At 49.2% G+C, this 25,517-nt stretch overlaps 6 protein-coding genes across 6 annotated transcripts; 3 read left to right on the forward strand and 3 right to left on the reverse strand.

Annotated features, from left to right (window-relative positions):
- Window positions 1-184: 184 nt before the first annotated feature.
- On the reverse strand, window positions 185-1,334 carry P5CR (Pyrroline-5-carboxylate reductase; the record flags this gene model as incomplete). The annotated part of the gene is made up of 2 exons (XM_044855418.1): window positions 185-1,116; window positions 1,259-1,334. 2 exons carry the CDS (start codon window positions 1,332-1,334, stop codon window positions 185-187), a joined length of 1,008 nt encoding a protein of 335 aa, XP_044702731.1.
- Window positions 1,335-2,719: 1,385 nt separating this feature from the next.
- On the forward strand, window positions 2,720-3,608 carry FPOAC1_011032 (uncharacterized protein; the record flags this gene model as incomplete). The annotated part of the gene is made up of 3 exons (XM_044855419.1): window positions 2,720-2,878; window positions 2,929-3,105; window positions 3,174-3,608. The coding sequence occupies 3 exons, from the start codon at window positions 2,720-2,722 to the stop codon at window positions 3,606-3,608; spliced, it is 771 nt and encodes a 256-aa protein (XP_044702732.1).
- Window positions 3,609-4,053: 445 nt separating this feature from the next.
- FPOAC1_011033 (uncharacterized protein) lies at window positions 4,054-4,683 on the reverse strand (the record flags this gene model as incomplete). The annotated part of the gene is made up of 2 exons (XM_044855420.1): window positions 4,054-4,377; window positions 4,465-4,683. The coding sequence occupies 2 exons, from the start codon at window positions 4,681-4,683 to the stop codon at window positions 4,054-4,056; spliced, it is 543 nt and encodes a 180-aa protein (XP_044702733.1).
- Window positions 4,684-5,345: 662 nt separating this feature from the next.
- FPOAC1_011034 (uncharacterized protein) lies at window positions 5,346-20,120 on the forward strand (the record flags this gene model as incomplete). Its single annotated transcript, XM_044855421.1, has 1 exon — window positions 5,346-20,120. One exon carries the CDS (start codon window positions 5,346-5,348, stop codon window positions 20,118-20,120), a length of 14,775 nt encoding a protein of 4,924 aa, XP_044702734.1.
- Window positions 20,121-20,909: 789 nt separating this feature from the next.
- On the forward strand, window positions 20,910-21,872 carry FPOAC1_011035 (uncharacterized protein; the record flags this gene model as incomplete). Its single annotated transcript, XM_044855422.1, has 4 exons — window positions 20,910-21,117; window positions 21,186-21,201; window positions 21,259-21,312; window positions 21,368-21,872. The coding sequence occupies 4 exons, from the start codon at window positions 20,910-20,912 to the stop codon at window positions 21,870-21,872; spliced, it is 783 nt and encodes a 260-aa protein (XP_044702735.1).
- A 366-nt stretch (window positions 21,873-22,238) lies between these two features.
- Window positions 22,239-24,149, reverse strand: FPOAC1_011036 (uncharacterized protein; the record flags this gene model as incomplete). Its single annotated transcript, XM_044855423.1, has 2 exons — window positions 22,239-23,908; window positions 23,957-24,149. The coding sequence occupies 2 exons, from the start codon at window positions 24,147-24,149 to the stop codon at window positions 22,239-22,241; spliced, it is 1,863 nt and encodes a 620-aa protein (XP_044702736.1).
- Between the last annotated feature and the right edge of the window lie 1,368 nt (window positions 24,150-25,517).

Below are 25,517 nucleotides of genomic sequence, written 5' to 3' on the forward strand. Positions count from 1 at the left end.
TATGCTATGCGATGCTATGTAAACAAACTGTCTCAACAGAGGTGAAGCCAAACTTGAAGCCGTTAGAAGGCTTTCCGACTGTTCAATACAATGTAGAAATAGACCGGCAGATCCACCCCGAGGCCCTGAGCCAAACTTCAGTTTGGTCCTGGAAGGTCTCAACCAAGTCTTGATTATAATCGCCTTATTCATAGTTGAACCTTGTTCCATTCACACCCTCAGCTCCCTTGCCAATCTGTCCAGCAACAACAGCGGCTTCGCGAACAGCTCTTGAGACAGTACCTCGGACTTTGCCCTCCTCAAGTACCAAGACGCCACCAATAGTGCAGCCTCCAGACGTGCAGACCTTCTCCCGAAGGAGAGCAGGGTGCTCGCCGTGTTGGACAAGGCCAGCAGTGCCTCTCATAGATTGCGTGGCCATGCGCTGAGCATCCGCGCGGGGGATACCCATGGCGACGGCACCATCAATAGCAGCCTCTAGGACGAGAGCGAAGAAGGCAGGGCCTGAAGCGCACAGAGCTGTTGATGCGTCCATGTGTCGGGTTGGCAAGTAGACGACATCGCCAATACGCTTGAAAATCCAGGTGACAAGGCTTTCAGTGGCGTGGTCGAGAGGAGAGTTGGGAGATGCGATGACGGTCATAGATTCACGGATAACAGCAGCGGTGTTGCACATGGCACGGACAATGCGGCATCGGCCATCTTCCTCGGGATCCTTGCAGGGCACAGCGCCGTGAAGCGCAATCTCAATATCCTCAACTGTGATTCCAGCACAAACACTGATGAGGAGCTTGCCGTGAAGAGCCTTTGAAATACCAGGCTCGGTGAGAATCTCCTTGACCATCCACGGCTTGCATGCAAGAATGACGACCTCAGACTGCTGAACAGCACCAAGGTTGTCATTGTGGACAACCTTGAGAATAGAAGAGTGCTCCCAAAGGGCACTCTTGACGCGCTTAGCACCAGCAGAAGTGGCCACGCTGGCAACAAAACGTGAAGGAAGTCGGTCAGGCACCTCATCGCCGGGCGTTGAAGTCAAGGTCTGGAGGGGCTTGGGTCCTTGCATCTCTGCGAGCGAGTTCAAAATACCGCTGAGAATGGCAACGCCCATGGTACCTGTTCGATGCTCAGCAAGTGAACATGGTGGTTCTGGCCATATTCAATGATCTCAAAACCATGCTGGCGCTTATATCCATGTCTGAGAATATGCTGCGTAGCCATGGTATTTGTCTCATCATGAATGGATCTTTCTACTTACCACAGCCAAGGACAGCCATGGTGAGGTCTGTACTTCCATTTGAGCCGTAAGGCGTGAGAGCCATTGAGTTGGGCATGGTGCTTTCCGTGTCTAAAACTGAACGAATGACCAAAAGTTATTTGTGTATGAGAAGAGGAAAATCTAGAGGCAGAGGACTGACTGACTCGTGTCAAGTGTCAGAGTGGCTCTAGAATTAGGTAGTTTGAAGGAGGCAAGTATGGGGAGATCGGATTGGGGAAAGGTGAGAGCAAAATTGAAGAATACAAAAAGCTGGGGAAATGGGGGGAGAGACTAGATTTATACAAAAGGATTCCACATTTATTTATTTTAGCATTGTCAGGTTGACAGCGCGAGCTTTTGTTTACTACTACATAATACAGCTCAAGAGTACAGTGAAGCTACCTCTCAAATGGTAGAAAAATGCCGGGTAGTAGGTAACGTAAAGTGCCTTTGCTGCCCAATGCGCGACCTGCCCCGTATCCAAAACAGGAAAACGAAGCAAAGACGGAACGATAAGGGGTAAAATAAGTAGCTACATATAAATTCTGTGTGGAAATCGATACTTTTCAATGGGTTCCATTCACCGAGAGAAGAGGCGAAGCAAACTGAAGACACCGAAAGTCTCACCATACTGGGAATTAGGGAATTAAGGAAAAGAAAAAGGAAAAAAAAAACCAACCATCATGTACATGTTTAGCATTCCTCGTGTTAGGTTCCGGCTTGTTCCAGCCAGTCTTGTACGTGTAATAAAGTAGTAATATCCTAAGCCCAAGGTGAGGTGGCCTCTTCGTTCAGATTGTGTACCTATGTGTAAGTGACCCCTGGCGATCTGAGAGAATTCGTGAACAAGGTATGAAGCCCCTGACATGCCCATGCCCATAGCCCATGTGTGGCTTTCAACGTTGCTTCAGCGAAGACGCACACACTTGATAAGTTTTCACCGGCAACCTTTTGTGGTTAGAGAAATGTGATACGTCTTTGGCTAGCCCGATTTGTGTGGTTTTTTTCACCAGTGAAGGAAACAGCTGAAGAGGAAAAGCAAATATTAAAGTGAGGATTGAAGGAGAGGAGAAATTGAAGATGCAGGTTAGGAGGTGAGACTGGCTTATTCCCGGTCGCTTTTCAAGGTCTGAATTCTCTCACCGCGTATGAGCACGGTCACAGCCACAGCCACAGCCACAATATACTACAGGCAATTGTTTCCTTGCCGATCCACTAACAAACAACCTTACCCAGTCCCAGTACATCAACAAATTGTCTAGACCAGGTCTCTCATCTCAACTATCACCACTAATCATCTTGGTTGAATCTATTTTATACGAGAGTCTTGTGCCTTGTCACATTGAGCTTGAAGTCGTCCAAAGGGTCCGAACTTCCGAGATCTGTCACTCCGAACTTTTTGTTTTGTTTTCTTCCACTACTGATTATTCTTATCAGGACTGAAATCCATACTCGTTCACTATGGCCGATCCTTTCGAAGTGCGCATGCGCTTCACCTCCCAGCTTCAACACCTCAATGCATCCGTAGCATCTGCACAAAAGGCAGCACAATATGCTCTCAGATATAGGGATATGGACGAGGATTTACACTCATGTATCCTGGAACAGTTAGAAAGAGTGGTAGGCCCATCGAATCTCAGTATAAACGCATCACTGACCTAAATCAACAGAATAACATGAACATACGGGCCAACATCATGTACTTCATTGAGCATTTTCTCGACATGGCACAGCGCGATGGACACCCAGACTATATTCGGATGATGCAACGTGATATTATTCGTGTTGTTGATGCTGTCGCTCCTGATGATGGATCTGGTGCTGCCAACGTCAGAGTAGTTCGAAAGGTCGGTAGACCCTAGCATCATGCAATTCTCTGGCTCGACTTAGGACACCTGGCTCACATTTACTATAGGTTTTGCAAGGTCTTCAAGGCAAAGGGTACCTGGAGTCGCAAGCAGTCATTCAGATTGAGGATGTCATAAAGGAACGCGAGACAAATGCAGCAGACTTAGCCTCACCAAACGGAGATGTGGATATGACAGATATACCACCTTCGCAAACCATCCCCAAGCCAGGCCGACGAGGCGCATCAAATCAACTTGACAAGCGTCAAATAGAGCAGCGAATCGAAGAGGACCGGGAGCGTCACAAGCGCGAGCGCGAAAGTATATGGGCTATTCCCAAGACTGAAAATGCGGAAATGAATCGGCTGTGGGAAGAGACGAGCGATTTCGGTGAAGACGACGACCGCCTGATCACTGAAGAGCAGAGGGATTTTCAAAAGGAGATGGAGATGCAGTCTGGTTGCCAACACAACCACGGAGCAAAGAATGGCAACCATTACTAGAAACGGGCCCGACGACAGAGGGAAAGGAATCGCTTTATAAGGAAACAAAAAATGGAATGGGGATGCTGCCGCCATACAGAGAACGGAACGAACGGGAACAGTCGTTGGACGTTCAACATATCTCTTCCGGGTTGGTCTTGGAACGGCGTTCGTAATTGGGGAAACTGAAAAACAAAGCATTGATACCCGTCATCTCAATGACTGCCTAGGGTAGCGAAATTTCAACGTTTCATTATAACTTCGAGGTAGAAGTGATTGTAACTTGTCAGAGCGACAATAATTACTTCATGTTCAATGTGATATCATGATTAAAAAGAACTCACCGATGAGTCTCGTCCAAGGTTGCATATTGTTAGATACTAGTACATATGTTTTTATACATGCAATCCAGCAATCTATTGTGCCAAGTCGCTAGTCGTCATGTCCCATAGATCGATCATCCATTTTACTCCATAACCACGGTGGCGCCCAACTCCTTCATGGTGTTGATGATCTTCTCGGCATCTTCCTTGGGAACGTTCTCCTTCATCATCTTGGGTGCGCTTTCGACGAACTTCTTGCTGTCCACCAAGCTCAGCCCGAGCATGTTCTTGATCTCCTTGATGACCTTGGCCTTGGAGGGGGCATCGAATCCTTGAAGCTTGAGGGTAAAGAGGGTCTTTTCGGCGGCGGCGGGAGCAGCCTCTTCAGCCTCCTCAACGGCAGCGGGGGCAGCGGCAGGAGCAGCAGCAAAGCCGCCTATGGGCATATCGGGAATATTGAGCTTGCTCTGTTCAAGGCGTCATGTTAGCGACTACGATCCAAATAACCCCGCCAATGCCCAATTAATGTTTATTTTAGCACCAGCACTACTAACCTTGAGGCTGGAAACAAGGTCGGCAGTCTCCAGAAGAGTAAGCTGGCTAATCTGGTCGACAATGGCTGCGATCTTGGGGTTGACGGGAGCGGCTTCGGATGAATTCCATCTCCTTGATGTGGCCGGGATGCGGACAAGCTGTGCGGGTGCTCGGGCAGCGCCAGCGGATCGGAGCTGGCGAGCACAGCTCTGGGCGGCGTACCGACAAGACATGGCCATTGTTTTGGTTGAACTGGTGAATGCTCAATTCGAGAGAGTCGTCGCGTGCGGGCGTCTAAGGGAACGTCTTGAAGTTTTTCGAGTATCGATGTTCTGGCGGGCTAGCGGCTTGATCACGTGGATAAATGGGGCATTTTTATGTCGAACGATCGTCTTCAATTGCTTTGCAATTAACTTCGGGAGACAAGTAAGTAGGACTTGAATAATATAGTTAATGTTTGATTTGGAACAACTATCGAGCTAATCCGTTTGAATTGTTAAGGCTGCCTGAGTTCAATTGTAATGCTGTGCTGTCTGTCACCTGAGCCAAAAGTTGCGCTTTCTTGGGCCGATGAGACTCAAGGGCAGAACTAGACGTCAATAGTTGGAGGATGGGAAGGTAAAGCAACGCATTGGTTTAAAAATAAATGACAATATGATCAATACTCTCAGAATAGAAATACATGACCTTTAGCGACTCAATTCGGTAAAATGAATGTTGTCGATACTAATTACTTTCCAGGTGGACTCCAGGGTCCATGAGATTAGCGTAACCTGGATGGCCCCACATCTAGCACAAACCGAGATAAGATAACAGAAAAAAAAGTCAAGTTCAAGGTGCGGATGGTGAATCACGTTTACACCAGCATCGGCAACCAAAATTTGTCGACAAGAGCGCAATCATGGCAATGATTGATGTCTCACGACAGAGGAAGTCGCTCCTTGCGGACGCGATTGTGTTAGAACTGTTGCCCGCAGAAATACTGGCAATTATTCAAACAGAGTCCTCGACGAAACTACTCGATGCTATTGCTGAGGCAGCTCTTTGCCCACCACTTACAGAGCGTATCTTTGCGCATTTCGAGCATGTCTTTCCAGATGTTTGTGCTCGATGGATTCTCAACCCCGGCAATGAACAAAAACATATACGAATATACTCGGCACTAGCACGTATTCTTCCTTTTGCTCCCTATCTATCAACCTTCATCGAATACGCCTCTTCTACCGCCGAACAGCCGACTAATTCACACTCTCTACGACTCCCACCCTTGAAACTTGACCAGGATGCCATCACTCAGGACGGCGATGTCCTCCTGCAGAGTCTCCTTGTCGCTTGGAGGTTGATCAGCTTTGACTCTCGCAACTTCGGCCCCTTGACATCCGCTGCTTTCATGCAGACCCTTTTTAATCACCAAAGTACAGCAGTCCGTTATCTCGCGACCAGAATATTTATTCAACTTCTTCATGGGTCAGATTGGAAGCTTGAGTCTCTCATCCAAGAACATATCGGCAAGAGCGAGGCTATCCTCGCAGACTTTGACGGCAGATCGATTGATTACGGGTTCCTTTCGTTGTACGAACAGTCTCGAGTAAAGTCTTTCCTAACCTTGCGTCAAGAAGTACAGGCTGCTCATGAAGCCGAAGACGATGACTGTCCTCCGCACCTACAGGCTCTAACGCCTTATGTCGTTTCCTACGGCAATGTCATTCTCCCCAGACCTCTTGGCCCAACCGGAGAGCCCTCGAATCTCGTACTCACCCCCACGACTGTGTCCAACTTGGAAAAGCTGGCGACCATGCTACGGGAACATGACCCAGTCATGCTTCACGGCCCGCCTGGAGTTGGCAAGACCGCCTTGGTCCACGAAATCGCCAAACAGCTTGGCATGTACTCGAATATGGTTACACTGCACCTTAACGAACAGACTGACGCTAAGATGTTGATCGGCCTATACTCAACTGACACGAAACCCGGCAGTTTCCAGTGGCGTCCTGGTGTTTTGACTACAGCAGTGAAAGAAGGTCGATGGGTGTTGGTGGAGGATCTGGACCGAGCCCCCACCGAGGTTTTGAGCACCTTGCTCCCCCTTATCGAACGACAAGAACTTCTTATCCCAAGTCGAGGCGAAAGGATACGTGCAGCAAGCACCTTCCGACTCTTCGCAACAGTGCGGACGTCACGGGGTATAAATGGACGGGAGAATCTGCCTAGCATGGTTGGTATGCGCTTCTGGCAAACTTTGAATACCCAGGCCCTCGCAGCCTCCGAGCTTGAAGATGTCATAGTTCAGACGTATCCCATCCTGCGAAGGCTTGTCCCCGATATTCTTGCAGTATATGCCCGCCTGTCTCAGTTCAGTAACAAACCTGGTGCATTGACTCGGGGCCGCAATGTGATGGACCGCCAGATGACGCTGCGTGATTTGCTGAAATGGTGTCGCAGATTACGGGAGTCTTTGATCGCCGCAGGCTCCAAGACAGGGGAAGAAGCAATCACAAACACAACAGAAGATCAAATGTTTATGGAAGCAGTTGATTGTTTTGTTGGAAGCTGTCCTGATCCACAAATCGGCAAGGACCTTATCTTCGCGATTGCTGAGGAGATGCGTATTCCAAAAGAACGCGTCGAATATTACTTGTCAACTCATATACCTCCTTTGCAGGAGAGCGAAAACCAGTTCAGCATTGGCCGCGCTGTGTTGCGCAAGAAGAAGCAATCAAACAGAGTACAGAAGTCAAAACGGCCATTCGCGAGCACAGCGCACGCCAAGAGGTTGTTGGAACAAATTGCTGTCGCGGTCAAACTCAATGAGGCTGTTCTTCTTGTTGGAGAAACCGGTATCGGCAAGACTACAGTGGTACAGCAGCTGGCCGAGTCCTTGGGCCACAAGCTTGTCGCCGTAAACCTGTCCCAACAAAGTGAGGTTGGTGATCTTCTTGGTGGCTTCAAGCCTGTTAATACCCGAACATTGGCCATGCCACTCAAGGAGGAGTTCGAGGATCTGTTCTCAGCTACTGGCATCTCCGCATCGAAAAACCAAAAGTACCTCGAGCAAGTTGGCAAATGCTTTGCCAAGGGACAATGGTCAAGGGTGTCTAAACTGTGGAAGGAAGCCCCCAAGATGTTTAACAAGATTGTGAAAGAGCTCGAACGAGTTCAGGCAGAACAACCAGAGACTCGAGATGGGTATGAACAGCCTACGAAGCGTCGAAAGACTCAGTCCAAGCTACAGACTCTGCTCGATCTACGTCCGCGGTGGGACCTGTTTGCCCGTAATCTCGAGCAGTTCGATGTTCAGGTCTCCGGAGGCTCTGGTAGCTTTGCCTTTTCTTTCATGGAGGGAAATCTTGTCAAGGCTGTGCGCAACGGTGACTGGGTACTTCTCGATGAGATTAACCTTGCCTCTCCCGATACCCTTGAAAGCATCGCTGATCTCCTGACCGGGCCTGAGGAGAGGCCATCCATTCTTCTGTCAGAAACTGGCGAGATCGAGAAGATCGAGGCTCATCCCAATTTTAGAATCTTCGGTGCCATGAACCCTGCAACCGATGTTGGAAAGCGAGATTTGCCAGTTGGAATCCGCTCCAGATTTACCGAAGTTTACGTATCAAGCCCAGACAAGGATATTAAGGATCTGCTCAACATCATCAAAACCTATCTCGGCAACAGCAGCAGCAAAAATGACCAAGCAGCAGATGACATTGCGCGTCTCTATATCAACACCAAGCGACTAGCAGAAGAGAAGAGATTGGTCGATGGAGCGAACGAAGTACCTCACTTCAGTCTTCGTACCCTGACACGAGTTCTGAGCTATGTGAATACCATTGCACCCTACTATGGTGTGCGAAGGGCTCTTTACGAGGGCTTCGCAATGGGATTTCTTACACTCCTCGACAGAGAGTCGGAAAAGATGCTTGTGCCCTTAATATCCCACCACATCTTCAAGAGCCACGGTAACTCCCAATCATTACTTTCCCAAGCACCGAAGCACCCTAACGACGGTAAACAATATGTACGCTTTAAGAACAAAAACCGGGACAGACAATACTGGCTCTTCCAGGGTAACGAAACACCCATCGAGCGGGACGATTATATTATTACTCCCTATGTCGAACGAAATCTTCTGAACCTTGTTCGTGCTACCTCAACAAGGCGATTCCCAATTCTTATCCAAGGTCCAACCTCTGCCGGAAAGACAAGTATGATTGAGTACCTTGCAAACTTCACTGGAAATAAGTTTGTGCGTATCAACAACCACGAACATACCGATCTCCAGGAGTATCTCGGTACCTATATCTCCGGGTCCGATGGCAAGCTCCGATTCCAAGAAGGCATTCTTGTGCAAGCAATGCGCCAAGGCCACTGGATCGTGCTTGATGAACTCAACCTGGCGCCAACCGACGTTCTAGAGGCCCTGAATCGTCTTCTGGATGACAACCGGGAGCTGTTGATCCCTGAAACCCAAGAGATTGTTAAGCCACATGAGAATTTTATCTTGTTCGCTACACAGAACCCTCCTGGTCTTTACGGTGGTAGAAAGGTGCTTTCAAGAGCGTTCCGTAACAGATTCCTCGAGCTGCACTTTGATGATATACCCGAAGACGAGTTGGAGTTTATTCTCCAACAACGAAGTCGAAACACTTCCCCTCCTGATTGCCGAAGAATTGTTACTGTCTACAAGGAATTGTCAAGACTTCGTCAAACAAGTCGACTTTTTGAACAAAAAGACAGCTTTGCCACACTTCGAGATCTGTTTCGCTGGGCGTTGCGAGAGGCCGAGACACGTGAAGAAATTGCTTGTCACGGATTCATGTTGCTCGCGGAAAGGGTTCGCGACGAGGAGGAGCGCGTTGCTGTGAAGGATATAATTGAGAAGGTTTTCAAAGTCAAGATCGATCCCCAAAATCTTTACTCTGCCACTGTGGCCCCTGAGCTGAAGCAGTTCACGAGTCAGACGAACAGTCAGGGAGTTGTATGGACCCATGCAATGCGCCGACTCTATGTTCTTGTCTCTCGAGCATTACGCAACAACGAGCCGGTATTGCTAGTGGGCGAGACAGGTTGTGGCAAGACAACCGTTGTCCAGCTGCTTGCTGAAGCATTAAAAAGAGAGCTCCATATCGTCAACGCTCACCAAAACACCGAGACGGGCGATCTGATTGGTTCGCAGAGACCTGTTCGTAACCGTGGAGCTATCATCGATGCCATGGACTTGGATTTGAAGTCGGTTCTGCAGACACTTGGATTAGATATCTCCGGCTCGGTTGAAGAGCGCTTGGAGCGATATAACGGATTGGATATTTCAATCATCAACAATATTCCTCAAGAAGTCCGGGAGCGGATTAATGCCCACGAGACACGAAGCAAAGCTTTGTTTGAGTGGGCAGATGGAAGTCTGGTAGAGTCAATGCGAGAGGGTCACTTCTTCCTACTTGATGAAATCTCCTTGGCCGATGACTCAGTTTTGGAGCGCTTGAACTCTGTGCTGGAACCTTCAAGAACACTTCTTCTTGCCGAAAAGGGTGTTGACAACTCTTTTGTTGTTGGAGCCGATGGGTTCCAGTTCTTTGCCACTATGAACCCAGGTGGTGATTTTGGAAAGAAGGAACTCTCGCCAGCATTGCGAAACCGCTTCACTGAAATTTGGGTCCCAGCATTGTCGCAAAGCGAAGACATCTATGAGATTGTCAAGACAAAGCTCAATAGCGACTCTAAGCAGTTGACTGAAATCATTGTTAAGTTTGCTGCTTGGTTCGGTGACACCTTCAGGTCTATGGCATCGGCGCCGTTCTCCGTCAGAGAAATTCTTGTTTGGGTCCAATTTATCAATAACTTCCGACCCAATGAACCTATAGTTTCTCTGGTTCATGGTGCTTCGACCATTTTTATTGATAGCATTGGCGCCAATCCTTCTGCCGTCCTGGCTACTGATCCCAAGTCACTTGGCCAACAACGCCAGAAGTGTCTGAGCAAGTTGAGTGAGCTTATTGGCGAGGACATCTCTAGGATCTACGAGACACAGCCAGAGCTCTCTATGGATGACCATTCTTTGACCATTGGCCACTTCAGTATTTCTCGGGCTTCCACAGGCGTTGCCGATCCTGGATTTGCTTTTCATGCACCCACTACTCGTTTGAACGCCATGCGAGTCCTTCGAGCGCTTCAGATGCAACGGCCGATCTTGCTTGAGGGAAGTCCCGGTGTCGGTAAAACGACTCTTGTTGCAGCCTTGTCCCAAGCATGTGGGCAGCCGCTGACAAGAATCAACTTATCTGATCAGACTGATTTGATGGACTTGTTTGGTACTGATGTTCCTGTTGAAGGAGCCGAGGCTGGTAATTTTGCTTGGAGAGACGCTCCATTCCTTCAGGCTATGCAGAAGGGCGAATGGGTACTCCTGGATGAAATGAACCTTGCTTCCCAGTCTGTACTGGAAGGCCTGAACGCTTGTCTTGATCATCGAGGAGAGGTTTATATCTCGGAATTGGACCAAGTGTTTAAGCGCCACCCAGATTTCCGCCTTTTCGCAGCACAAAACCCTCATCACCAGGGTGGTGGCCGCAAAGGTTTACCCGCCTCCTTTGTTAACCGTTTCATCGTTGTCTATGCCGATGTCTTCTCAGACGACGATCTGAAATTGATTGCAGCACACAACTACCCCAAAATCGAATCACAGGCAATCAGCCAACTGATTCGGTTTGTATCTCAACTCGACCACAAGCTGGCCATAGAGAAGGCCTTTGGAAGTCAGGGAAGCCCTTGGGAGTTCAATTTGCGCGATGTTCTTCGTTGGCTGAAACTTCTCGACTCTTCTGACCCTCTACTTCGCAATGCCCATGTTGATGACTTCCTCGATATTATTGTCCGACAGCGATTCCGAACACAGCGGGACCGTGAGGAAGTGGACAATCTTTTTACGTCGATTTCCGGCTCGCCGCCACGACAGCATAGTCTGTACCATGATATCAACCCAATGTTTGGCCAAGTTGGACTGGCTCTGCTCGACAGACACCCCCATTCTCAGCCAGAGCGACTCCCCAATATCGACATTGTTCCCAGACTGGCTGAGCTTGAGTCACTCATGATTTGTGTCAAGCAGAATGTTCCTTGTATTCTCAGTAGCCCTTCAGGCTATGGCAAGACTGTTCTGTTGGAGCATGTCGCAGCTTTGGCCGGAAAACCTCTCGTGGTGTTCCCAATGAACGCTGACATCGACACCATGGATCTTGTTGGTGGATTTGAGCAGGCAGACCCCCTTCGGGAGGTTAACGCTGCTCTCCGAGCCCTCCAGCAGGACCTGCAGAACTTGGTCATGTCAACAGTACCAGGGGATGTTCCTAACCAGGCGCTCTATTTACTTCACTTGCTTGACGGCTTTACTGGTGATGTTGCATCGCTTCCTGCCATCACCGAATCGGCCAAAAGGTTGCTTCAAGAGATCCCCGCCGACTCCGAGGTAGCCAGCGCATTGTCTAAGGCCCTTGTTCCCCTGCAACATAATTTGGTATTGGAGAACCCTCGTTTTGAGTGGTTGGATGGTGTCATTGTCAAAGCCCTACAGATGGGTCAGTGGCTGGTTCTTGACAATGCCAACATGTGTAACGCTTCCGTCCTGGATCGACTGAACTCCCTCCTTGAGCCAAACGGCTTCTTGAGTATCAATGAGCATTGCGGGCCTGGCGGAGAACCTAGAATTGTGCGCCCACATCCAGAATTCCGCATTTTCCTAACCATGGATCCCCGATATGGCGAGCTCTCTCGTGCAATGCGGAATCGTGCTGTTGAAATTCATATTCATACACCCCCTCCCGCCCTTGATCCCTCATACAACAGAGTTGTGAGCGTGGAGAGTAGCCTGCAACGGTACGGCATGTCCAAGCAGGTAGCGGACTCGACTACGGCAACCGATGAATCGGTCGAGATCGTTGAGCGCACCCTTGAGACACTTTCTATTTCAGATATCGCTCTCCTTCCTCGATTTGCCGACACTCTGCCAAAGAATACTGTCAACAAAGAAGCGTTCGAGGTTGGGGTTGCAGAATTGCTTAACTTCCTTCACTCAAGCAACGGCACTGATGGTTTCAAAGCCGTCTCCAATTTGTATGATTCCCTAACCGTTCCGGCGCTCAAGCCCGCGCAGCCCCTACACCCACTGAGCAACTTTCCCATGTCTCAGCTTCTGTCTTCGACAGACCACGCACGATGGTTTGGCGCTTGCCTCGAATTCTACCACGACCTGTATCGACTGCAAAACTCGATCGAGGACCAGCGACGTCAGGCTCAGGTTAACAAGTTGAACGCTCTCAACAGACTTCAAAGATCACTTGTCAGCGATCGTGTTGCAGCTGTGTCGAAAGATGCCACTGTGAAGCTGGCTTCGTTCTTGATCTCTACAATCAACACTATTAAAGAGTGGTTTGGGTTCGATTCCGGGTCTTCTGAATCGTGGGCGGAGCGCGTTCGCATTCTCAGAGGTGTGGTACGCTATCTTCAGCGCACCGTCCGGCTCACCACTGAAGACAACTTCGACGAAGCCAAGTTTCAAGCACACCTTGCACAAGGTGCTGACTTGCTTAAAAAACAATTGACTTTGTCAAATGGCACCCAGGCGCGAGAATTCGTTCTCCTTCTTCTTGACCGGCTGGGCAAAGACTTTACAGCCGGATTCAAGTTGTCGACCGGTCTGAGCATGGAGCTGCTTTGGCACGTCTTCCGCCCGACTCCTCTGCCTACAAAGACGCTCTTGGACCAAACAGTGGAACTTGAAAAGTTGGGTTCTCGATTCGATACTTTACGATGGAAGGCGGGAGCAGCAATTTCCGATTTAGCAAAGGCTATGACAACTCTCGAGAAGGCCTCGGGAATTATTAGAAGTGATGTTCCAAACGTGGACGGCCTTCTGGAAGCTCTTACTACAGAAATCGAGTCCCTCGAAAGTCGAATCGGTGCTGATGAGATTGAGCGTATGCCTTTCATGGTTGAAGAATTTGAATCACTTCGCCAAGTAGCAATGCTCAGTCCCACCAACCCAGATCACGCAGAGTTGCAAGTATTGTCTAATATCCCTACTCAGGCCGGAATGATGCTTGCCAGCTCTGAGAATCAGGCTGCCCTTCTCCAGACAGTCGAGAACCTTGTTTTCCAGAGCCAATTCTCATGGGATGGCAAGTTCGTAACGTCGTTCTGGTCAAAGCTTCAAAACTTGGGATCAGTCAACCTGGGCTCTCTGGCTCTTCTTGAAGCAGAACTCCCAATTGCCGGTCGGCAGCTTGCAAACCTCAGTGCTGACTTGGTTCAGAACCCCTTGATTAGACTTAACAGTGTTCTTTCCAACCTTCTTCTTGAGGTTTTCAATGCTCACGGCCAGGGTCTCAAGCAGGCTGTTGTTGAAGCAGCGCAACTTGTTTCTCAGGATCCTGCCATGGATTCTGCAGCCTTCGATGGAATCTTGCCTCTCATTGAACAAGATCACTTCCATCAGATTGCCGTTGAACACCTTATCCCTGCCTTGAAGGCGCTCACTACCTCTCAGGTAGACGTCCACAAGCAGGCACATCTGTCAGCTTTTGCTTGGATTCACTTCAGCATTGGCACTGTCAAGCTGTACGTCCCAGATCGTGTCTTTGATCCTCAGAGCAGGCCGAAGATGGAACGCGAATTTCTTCAAGAGATGCATGCTCTTCTCGACCAGCGAACTGGATCACTTCGAGCGTTTGAGAAACTCTTTACTGGACAGGATACAAATGAGCGCATCCGTCTTCTTGAAGCTGAAGCCATAGCCCTAGGCCCTCTTCCTGAAGAAGTTCGGCCAATCTACAGACCCGATCAATCAGAGCTTAGTCGGCTCCATGCTGAATTCTCTAACGTGCTGAAGGCCGTTACAGGCCCTGCCCTGTCTTCCGCTCTTAAGGTTCTTGACAATGATCCAAGTCGAGCGGCAGAAGAGCTGCAGCTAGTGAAGGAAAACCTACTTCGACTTTTGGACAGGCTCTCTGCGCGTTTCGAAGCATATCAAGACATGACAAGACCTACTTCGAGTTTGCTTCGTTGTCTGATGATTGGACTTTCACTATGCGATGCCGCATCAGCTCGCAACTTGGCACCTGCTTCACAGCAGATTCTTGAAGTTACGCCTTTTCTGGGCGGAACCATGTGGAATCAGAAGGACGGAGACTTTTCGTCGCGAACGTTTGAATTCCTCAACTACATATCTGTCGTTGCCAGCGTTGAAGGTTTCGAGAACATCGGTCATCATGCTCGCGATATGGTTTTCAAGAGCTTTCATAGTTTGTTCGACGAGTGGACTAAAAGACTTGAGGCCGATCGCAAGGAGCAAGCTGCCAAAGGCAGCCTTTACCGTTTCCGAGGCTCATTGGAGGATGAAGAGGAGATTGATACAGAGGAGTTCAACGAGCTATTCCCGACTTTTGATGACGAAGAAGCTGCGAACGTGCCTTCCGCCAAAAAGCAAGATGAAGTGCGCGACCAATCTCTGCGTGTGGCACAAATCCACAAGAACCTTTTCCTCACTCGACAAGATTTCGCTACAACCATCAAGGATGTTTGCAGATCTGTAGGAGACAGAGTTACATCGGAAACCATCGACCACAAGAACATTGATCGCAACCTAACAAACAAGATGCTGGCTGGCACCATGCTCTTCCTGAACGATAAACTTGAGTCACTCGTCTCACCCACCGTGGACAAGGGCTACAACTTCTATACAGATGCCAACGTTCCGGAAGCTCGTCAGCTTGTTGTCCTCATGCATAAGATCAAAGCTCGTTTCCGTGAGTTGCAGATGGTAGACGAGATTGGTCATATGCAACCGTTGGCCGATGTCATCCATGCTTGTGATCAGGTCCTTGAACTTGTCCACACCGAGCCGTTGGCCAAGATCCTTCCCAAGGTTGAGTACCTTCACGGCCATGTTTACGAATGGCAATTTGGTGGATGGGCAAGCAAAATATACGGTGTTCTTACTCTCCACAATCTCCTTACCGACACGGTCATTCGTTGGCGACGACTGGAACTAACAACTTGGGCCAATCTCTTTGACATGGAACATAAAAAATGCCGAGATGATGCGTACTCATGGTGGTTTGTGGCTTATCAAGTTGTCATTGCCGTTCCCCTATCTCTGATTGACGTTCCTAAAGAGATGAAAGAGTATGCTGCTTCTCTGATTTCAAGTCTAGAGATGTACTTTTCCACTGCGATCGTTGGCCAATACGGACCACGTCTCGCCCTATTACGTCAACTTCAAAGCCATCTCAAGCTCCTGACTGAAGATTATCCAATTCTACAGGTTGTATTGCATTCGTTGTCCAACTTTATTCATTATTACTCTCGATACGAAAAGGTTATGGAGGAAACGTTGCAAAAAGGACGTCTTCCGATTGAGAAGAAGATGAAGGATGTTCTACTCATGGCAAGTTGGAAGGACACAAATATCAATGCTCTTCGCGAGAGTGCTCGCAAGTCTCATCAGAAACTTTTCCGGATTATCAGGAAGTTCCGCGGTGTTCTTGGCCAGGAGGCAAAGCAAATCATAGAGCAAGGCCTTCCTGACGAAGAAGTCCGTCGCATGTCTCATATTGGCGACAAGTCTTCTGCTCCCGAGGTCCCGGCTGACGTCTTCTCCAAACTGAACAAGACCATGCCTGGGTGGATTGATGGCCATAAGCGACTTGCCAACGTCTCTAAAACTGTCTCGGTCATGCGCAAGATCTCAGGCAATCCAGAAATGTCTAGTGATGTACCGCAGACCATCGATGACTATGTTTCAAGTCTCAGCGATTCGATGACAGAGTTACGGAAAGAAACGCCGCCTTTCTTGAACGACGAGAACAAGGACCAGGTCAAGCACTTGAAGACAAGAAAGAGGAAACTGTTCGCTGATACCTTGCGCGATCTTCGACAGATGGGTCTCAAGTACAACCTTGGGCAAGACAAACTTGCTGAACAGGAGACACTCTCACTCGTATTAGCATCCATCAAGCCAGTGCAGCTTCCTGAGGACGCTTCCACCGAGGCTATGGACTATCACTTCCACAAGATCCTGGACCTTGTCCCCAAGGTTAGAGATGCGTCTAGAGATCACTCCGAGGATCTGACGAGTGCAGAGATTGCGCGAAGTGTTGGTTTCGTGGAAGGCATGCTCAACCTCCTGATTGCCCAGAGAAGCCTGATATCTAATGGGGGCTCCTCACTGTCGCTACTCAAGCGATCATCATCACAATTTCATCACTTGAGCCTCGCCCAGGAGCACGGTACCCTTCTACGCCCGACAACTGCATCCGACTGGGCACGTCTTCTTCCCTGGATCGTCCAAATCCTCCAGTATGCCATCCGCTTAGTAGAAATCCACGAGAAGCTAGGAGAAGCCAAGCACACCATGACTCTAGAGCATCTAAAGTCGTGGTATGGACGATTTGAGTGCCTCCAGAACTCCACTGTCGGTCTCAAACAACTCCCAGAAGGCGTATCTTCTGAAGCAGCTGCCCTTGCTGAGGCCAAATTCTCCAGCGAGCTAACCAGTTTCCGCGTCAGTCTTGAGGATATGAACAGAGAACAACCGAAGCTCTCATTTGTTTTCATGCAGATTGCTGGCTGGACTAATATTAGCGAGGAGGTTCTAGGCCTGACATACAATGGCGCGGAACTAGGCACCTTCGCAAACGCTACATCGACACTTTGCGACAAGATCCTCGTAGCTGTTGAAGGTGCAAAGAAGGCCGCCAAAGAAATTCCTCGCAAGGAAAATGAGCCCGGTTGGCTGACTAGCCACAGTGACGCCTTTGCTAGCTTGTTCACTAAGCTTCATACTGCAGAGATTGAACGTAGTGTGACTGACTGCATCGATATGCTGCAGCAAATGCAACTCGAGGATCAGCATCTTGGCCAAGCAGCCATGAGTCTCATGGCAATCGCAAGCCCAATCTTGACCGAATATGTTGACCTCTCGCAGCAGATATTGATACAAGTCATCGACATCCATAGCGCTATAGCACACATGGCCTACAACATGACCAAGACCTTCACTCAGATTGCGTCTCAGGGATTCTGCACCCCACAAGAAAAGTCTGATGAAACGTCTGGCGAATCCGGTAAAGTGGAATCTGGCACTGGCCTCGGCGATGGAGAAGGTGCCGAAGATATTAGCAAGGACATCCAACCTGACGAGGATCTCTCTGAGCTTGCTCAGGAAGCCAACAAAGAGGAGAATGGTGAAATGGAAGATGAAAAGGATGCTGTCGATATGGCGGACGAAGAGCTTGAGGGCGATATGGGTAGTGTTGATGGTGCCGATGACGATGAAGAAGGATCGAAGAATGGAGATGAAGAGGAGGAGGAGAATGACATGGACGAAGAAGCTGGGGATGTTGATGACCTTGATCCCACTGCTGTTGACGAGAAGATGTGGGACGGAGACGACGAAGAGAAGGCCGACAAAGACCAACAGGGTGAGAAGGCTAAGGGGCAGAAGAAGGATGATGAGCAGCTGGCGGGAGATGAAGACGCTCAGAAACAGGATGGTGAAGAACAACCAGAAGTTGACGATTCTGGCGAACAAGATGCTGAGGAGGAGGATGAAGCTGGTGCGGAAGAAGAGGATGTAAAAACCCAGGAGGAAATGAACAAGCAAGAGCAAACTGCGCAGGAGAACGACACCCTGGCGCTCCCCGAGGATATGGACTTGGATCTCGGCGACGAGCAGGAGCCAGCATCAGACAGTGATGGTTTGGATGATCTGTCTGACATTGAAGAAGAGAAGAAAGAAGTCGAGGATCAGGAAATGGGTGATGATGTGGACGAAGACTCTGAAGATGCAGCGGCGGAGGCTCAGCTTCAAGAGGAGGCCGGAGAAGAAGCCGAAATTGAAGAGGATGAAGAACCAACCGAAGAAAAAGCTGGCGGTAAGGACGAGGTCGATGAGGAAGTCAAACCAGAGGAAGAAGAGAAAGCCGAAGAACAGGAGGATGCTATGGATCAGAACCAGCCTCCTCAAGACAACGCTACGACAGACACCGACAATGCAGCACCAAGCGATGTCAAGACTTCTGGCCAAGACCAGAATGCAGATTCGATGGACGTCGATGATAACTTTCAAAACAATGCCGCTCAACAAGAGGATGGGGAGATGGGAGAAGGCGCCGCTGACCAGGATACAAGCGCCGGCAACAAGGGTTCTACATCGCAGACAAAGGAGATTATGGACAGAGCCGACCAAGAGCAAGACAAACCGGACTCGGCCCGTAGCGATCCTTTCAAGAAACTCGGCGATGCGCTTGAACGTTGGCATCGACAGCAAGAGGATATCAAGGACGCCGAACCCTCTGAGGCCAATGAACAAAACGCGCCACAGGATCCAAGCGCCGATCAAGGTCGCAAGGAATTCCAGCATCTTCAGGACGACGAGACTGCCACGGACACGCAAGCTATGGGGACTGCAGATGATGAACAGGTGCAGCCCATTGACGAGTCCATGGCCATCGATGAGGAGAAGCAAGATCCCACCAGCCGTTTGATGGACGAGGACAAGGATGAGACCGAGCAAGATCCTGACAAAATGGATACCGCCGACACCACCGAGGCGCCAGATGCCAGCATTCAAGATACAGACAAGGACCAGGACGACACTCGCTCAGGAGTCAAGACACGCCAAGGTAACTACGACCGGGAGCTCAGTCCTTCTGAGCAAGAGGCGCAAATGTTGGAAGACCAAGACGAAGCAGACATTCAAGAAACATCGACTCAACTCTCCATCACTCACATTTCGGATGAAGAACGTCCACTCCGAGACTTTGGAGAGTCGATGCAACAATGGACTGATTTCCAGACCAAGACACACTCACTCTCGCTGGCATTGACGTCTCAGCTCCGACTCATCCTTACACCTTCCCAATCAACCAAGCTCTCGGGCGGTTTCCGTACCGGTAAGCGGCTCAGCATCAAACGCATTATCCCATACATCGCCTCAAGCTACAAACGAGACAAGATCTGGATGCGACGCAGTATTCCGACCAAGCGAACCTACCAAATCCTCCTCTGCGTGGATGACAGTAAGAGTATGGGGGAGACATCATCGGGTACCCTGGCGATGGAATCCCTCGTCATGGTATCACGCTCACTTACAATGCTGGAGGCTGGACAAGTTGGTGTCATGGGCTTTGGCGCCGACGTTTTCAACGCTCATGGCCTTACAGAACCTTTTGCTTCGGATGCTGGAGCCAAGGTGCTGCAGAAATTCAATTTCGCTCAAGATCGCACCGACATTGGCCTGCTCATTCAAAGAACCATCGAAACTTTTAGAGAGGCCCGGCAACAAGGCAGTAGTAATGCGGATCTCTGGCAACTTGCACTCATCCTCTCCGACGGTCTCACACCTTCGTCAGCCCATGAGGGCATCCGACGAATGCTGCGAGAGGCTATGGAAGAGCGGATTATGATCGTGTTTATTATTATGGATGACACGGACAAGAAGAAGGGCGATAGTGTACTTGAGCTCAAGGAAGCCAAGTTTGTCCGGGATGGAGGAGAGAGCAAAGTGGTGATTGAGAGGTATCTGGACACGTTCCCGTTCCAGTACTATTTGATTGTCCACAATCTTGAAGAGTTACCAAGTGCACTGGCTGGTCTTTTGCGAACATGGTTTGCAGAGGTAAATGCTTAGAGTCATGGCGCAGCTTGGACAGTTGTTTCCTTTACTTTATATAAAGGACAAGGTGGGATGGTTTATAGACTGGAGTTTAAGGGGAAATTTGATTTGTTTAACATTCTCGGCAAGATGGGGAAATCTTGATTGATAAAATTACTTAGAACTTAATTTGATTCGATTATTTGTTAGATAAAGCCGTTTTACAATAGCCAAATGTTGAATGCAACAGAGCGTGTAGAGAGAGTATGTATTGTTGAATGAGTCAAACTGTGATATTAAGAACAGAGACACCGATGTCGATCTTTATTATTGTACCACGCTATTGGATCACATTCCAGTGATGACCCGCCTTCAGACCCTGGCCCCCGCCGAGACCTACCTATGGAGGTATTGGGCCCCTGTAGGTAGTAACCTAAGATAGGTAGGTAGGTAGTGGACGCCTCTAGGCCAGGCCTACTGGGGAGTTTACAAGGCACTGGCGCTACTGCATGAACCCAAGACAGCGCCCGCCCCGGGCGATCCCCCCACTTTACCTACTAACCTAGGTACCTAGGTAGGTAGGCAGGTTCCATCCATACTGCCGTTCCCCCGCGCTGCAGCTACGGCAAAGAATTACTTCTCCCACTTTAAACTCACTCATCAAACTCCAAATGTCTCAGATGCCGAATACCGGCTACAGAATTTGACCAAGACTTCTATTTGCATGACAAGAAGCAATACGAAATACCTTTGATTTGGAATTACTCATATTCCCTTTCTCTATCTTGATACCTTTTCATTTTCCTTGTCACACTCCTCGTGGATATGCAAACGCTTGCACCAGTTCTTGCTCGACGTGGGACATCTCAACTAGCTATCGGTTCACGGGCTGCTGCAGCCCCGAATACTGGCAACTCGCTGACAGCTCATTTGATCAGAGGATCTATTGGAGGAAATATTTCGACTCGATCTACTGTGCACAAGGTGCAGCTGCATGCCATGTCTTCTTCAGCACAGAACGAGCTGCGGTTTAGTGAGTTTCGTCGTACACAATCGAGTCAAAGTGAAAAAGGAAAAGAAAATACTGACCATTGATTACAGAGAACCCAAGGATATTGTAAGACAACATGAATAGTACGATACAAGACTTGAAAACTAACTGTGAGTGACACAGCGTCTGCGACATTCAAGAAAAGTTCCGCAAGGTCATTTATGAATTTGACAGCATGTATGTCTTCCTTCATCCCTACCAAAAGTTTACCGCCACACTAACCAGTTACCAGCGTCCTTACCACACAGAAACTTGTTAAATTCGCAAACTCCCTTTCTGTCCCTGTTGTAACCACAACTCAAACCTCAGCTAAACTTGGTCCTACTGTGTCATCTCTTGCTCAGCTCCTGCCCTCAGCACCTCATGACAAGACCAAGTTTTCCATGGCCATCCCCTCTGTCGTTGCCGATTTACCTCCGAACTCTGAGATCGCTCTTGTTGGCATTGAATCTCACATCTGCATTACCCAGACAGCGCTTGATTTGCGCAACGCCGGCCACAAGGTTTATGTCATCGCTGATGGAGTGTCGAGTTGTAACCCCCGCGAGGTCGGCATTGCACTGGACCGGTTGCGCGCCGAGCCTGGCATCACAGTGACTTCGAGCGAGAGTTGGATGTATGAGTGCGTGGGAGACGCATCGCACTCAGCATTCAAGGGACTTTTCGGTGTTGTCAAGGAATCGATGGCCGACACTAAGAAGGTCTGGCAGACTCTGCCTCCAGAGTCCAAGATCTAAGCAGCGGCGTATTTCATAATAGACTGACGACAGAGCCTTCCACTACATAGTTTTGTATAGCACAAACACCATCAAAGTTACAAATTTGTTTATTTTTCTGGTTGAAAGCAAGGGATAGCAGCTTCCTTAACCCTGTCTGTTTATCCCACAAGATCAAATCCCCATTATTATCATTGTTATCATCCTCTTTCCTCGAGAGTCTGTGACTAACGGATAATCACTTTGTACAGCTCAAAATAGCTATAGCTAATCACAATAGATCCAGGCTATCGACTCTGAAACGTCTTCATATCTACAAGACCGTCAAAGAACCGTCAAAGAAAGTGATGATAAAGAATGAAAGACGACATATCATTTTAGGGATCTTTATTCTGAGCCTGCGGTCGCCCTGGGCTTCGATGTTGGTGTCATCCACGAGAACGCTGAAGCAACACCAACGGGGTTGGCTGACCTGGGCAAAGCATTGTTCGAGTTCCCGTTAACATTACGCCCCTCACGATTCACAGACGGCGATGATGACTGTGATTGCGATTGCGCCTTGTGTTCGGCACTGCCCACGCTCATCACGCGCTTGGCCTCCCATCTGTTAGCAGGAGTGACACCATTCTCGCCAACGCCGGCTTGGCTTTTACGCCGGCTGTCCATCGAGCTTTTGGTCGAAGGAGAGGGGTCATAGGAGGAGCCCGCTCTAGAGATTGACTTTTGAGGCTTGAGAACTTTCATGTTGCGACCCCGACCAGCGGGCTGATATCCACTTAACGAACCGTCTCGCTGTGGGCCGTCTGCACCGTTGCCTGGCCCATGGCGCCAGGATCCCCAGATACCAGAAGGAGGCTCCCGCTGACTGGTCTCGGATGCATTGTGTTCAGCGATGCCACCTTTAGGACTCAATGCCCCTCCATTGGTGAGCCCCCGAGACCGCTCACTCTCTGCGCCAGACAAACTGCCTCTGGAGCTAGGGCGCTTGGTAAGGGCTGCTTCGCTTGCCATCGGCGACATTTCGCTTCGGATTTCATAGCCCTGGTCGTTAGTAGGCTCCATGTCATGAATGCTTTCCTGGTTAGCCTTGCTAAAATCACCGGAGACGAAAGGTGCAGCATTGGCATTTAGCTTAGGTTTCTCAGGAATCAAGTTTGTGGTGCAAATATTGCGAAAAGTGCTCTCGTCTTCTGGGCGGACAAATGGAATCTGGAGTCGTTCTCGCTCGTCACCACGAAGAGTCATGGTATTTTGAGAAAAGAGAATATCTGCAGAATGAGCTCTCAGAACATCACTGCCCAGATAAATACGAATAGCTTTGCGATCGGCCTGTTGGGTAGGCTGCTCTGTGATTCCAGAAACTTCGAAAAGGACAGTGATTGAAGGAACAGGAGGTCGAGGGCTGCTGGAGCGGCTGCCATGATGTGTGGAGAGAGCTTCAGCAAAGTAGACATTCAACCTTACACGATGGAGACCATCAACGTCACGTTGAATCTCATCGACTAAATCCAACTCTCTTAGCAGCGAGAAGTCAACCGTGGACTTCTGCGAGCCGCTGCAGACGTCAGCATAGAGGAGTGTGGAATGACCAAAGTTAGGGGTCAGCCAGCATCGCACGATTGAGGGCACTGTGCCAAGGACAAAGAGAGCAGGGGGAGGACCAGGAATATCGAAGGAGTCGTCATCATCGTCGCCAACAGCGAAGTTGTTGTCAAGGCCCAAGCTACTAGCCCGACCAGAAGCAACAGAGTGATGAGAGTGCACTGAATGCCCGGCAGAACTGTGTCGACCGTCCGACTTGTGTGATAGCGAGCGCTCCATCATAAGACCGCTTCCAGGACGAACGGGTCCAAAGTCACCCGAGTGGCGATTCCCTGGGCCGCCCCAGCTTGACCCGTGCAAGGCGCTCTCGTCGAATCGAACACTATTAGCCCGCGAAGCAGCCCCGCGACGAACAGGCTCCTCCTCTGCTGGTCCAAGATGAAGAGATCCTAAAAGTTCCTCGCCTTGTTCGTCCAGATCATCAAACATATCGTTGTGCGGGATAGAAACAGGTCCTAGAATTCCGTTAGAAAACAATTGGCAGTGTTGAGCAGTTGGCTTACCTGTCTGGGGAGTGCCACTCAAGACTCCAGGAAAAGGAGAGTTCCAGACAGATTTCAAGGCAGCATCGTCCGCCTGCTTCTTTTCCAATCGCAGAAGTCGCTCAGCATGATTGCTTTGGGCATACTGTACTTGTTTTACTTCCATCTGTAAAGTGTACAGATCTTCGCGAGAGACAATAAATCGAGGATCCATCCCCAGAGCTGTGTCATACAATATGCCAATATGTACAAGATTGAAAGTGTCTGATTAACTGTAGAGATCTCAGCAAGAGAGAGTTGGGATAAGGCGAGATAAAATCGAGAACGCTGGCAAGGAATGAATGGCAAATAAGATGATTAATTTCAACCATACAGCATGAGCTTGGAGTCCGTACAGATATTATTCGCCAGCCAAACAGTTTGGCACTTCCGACCTCGATCCCCAGTTGAAAAATAGTTCACGAGGTCCTCCCTCCCCGCCTCATCGCCTGGCGTAGACCACAGGTCTCTCTGAAAGCAGAATGCGACCTGGAGAATCGCTTGATCCTTTGGGAACGATGGCCGTGAGTGTATGATAGATTGTTTGCCTGGTACTATGTGTCGACGAATAATGCGAGGCCAAATGGAGCGCACCGGCTCCAGGTGATGTGTGCTGGGATCGGTCGTTGAGGGTCCAGCGTGTTGTTCGATCGCACGTTATGATAATCTGTCGGTGATCGCAGTGAAGCAAGTTGCTGATCACAACGAGTGCGGTCGGGTGTTTTGGGAGGATTAAGAATACAATATATCGCACTTGAAGGGAGACAAAAGCAGAGGGTAAATCGCTATTCGATCGATTCAACGTGATCTTGATATGCAGGTCGGGTTTAAGATGCGTTTGGGCGGCGCGAAAGCAAGGCGATTGTATTCGTAGCGGATCACTTATAGAACAGAAGATGCGACGTCGAGGGTATTTCGTGGGCAGAAGGGGGTCGTATAAGGGCTTTCTGTGGACGGAAAGGACTTCAAGGTAGAAAACAGGGCGAATTGCTGAAAGGGAAGGTCCGATATCAAGTTTCGAAGTTGAATAGGATTCGAGGGATATGGATGAACAAAGCAACCTTAGGGTGGAGATACGTAGTTGAGTCCAAGTTCAAGGCGGACCTAACGTGGCGGATTTTTGTAGCGCCTGTGGCGTGTTAATGCAACCCACTAAGCCACTATAAGCATTGAATATCAGGGGTCTACGTACCTACGTAGGTGCTTTTTAGGTGACCCAAAGGTAGCACAGCCAAACCACATCCTCACAGAGAAGCAATGCGGTTGTATACTAGTCAATCGATTGGAATAGATATATACACAACAGTAAAAACACATGTCAAGTTCTTTCTTTACAAAAGGCTTCCATTGCGAGCTGCTCAACTTCTACTTGTTAGTGGGGTAACGTCGTCTTGGCATTCATGGATCGAAGGATAGGTACCTTAGTACTACTGGCAACCACCAGAAGGCACTTTCATTTTCCTGAGACATTCGGTCGCAGATTAACAGCGATTCAAAACGTGTTTGGGCAGCATAATTGAAATCACACAAAGACAGATTCAGT

The sequence above is a fragment of the Fusarium poae genome, chromosome 4 (assembly GCF_019609905.1).
Source record: "Fusarium poae strain DAOMC 252244 chromosome 4, whole genome shotgun sequence".
Lineage (NCBI taxonomy): Eukaryota > Fungi > Ascomycota > Sordariomycetes > Hypocreales > Nectriaceae > Fusarium > Fusarium poae.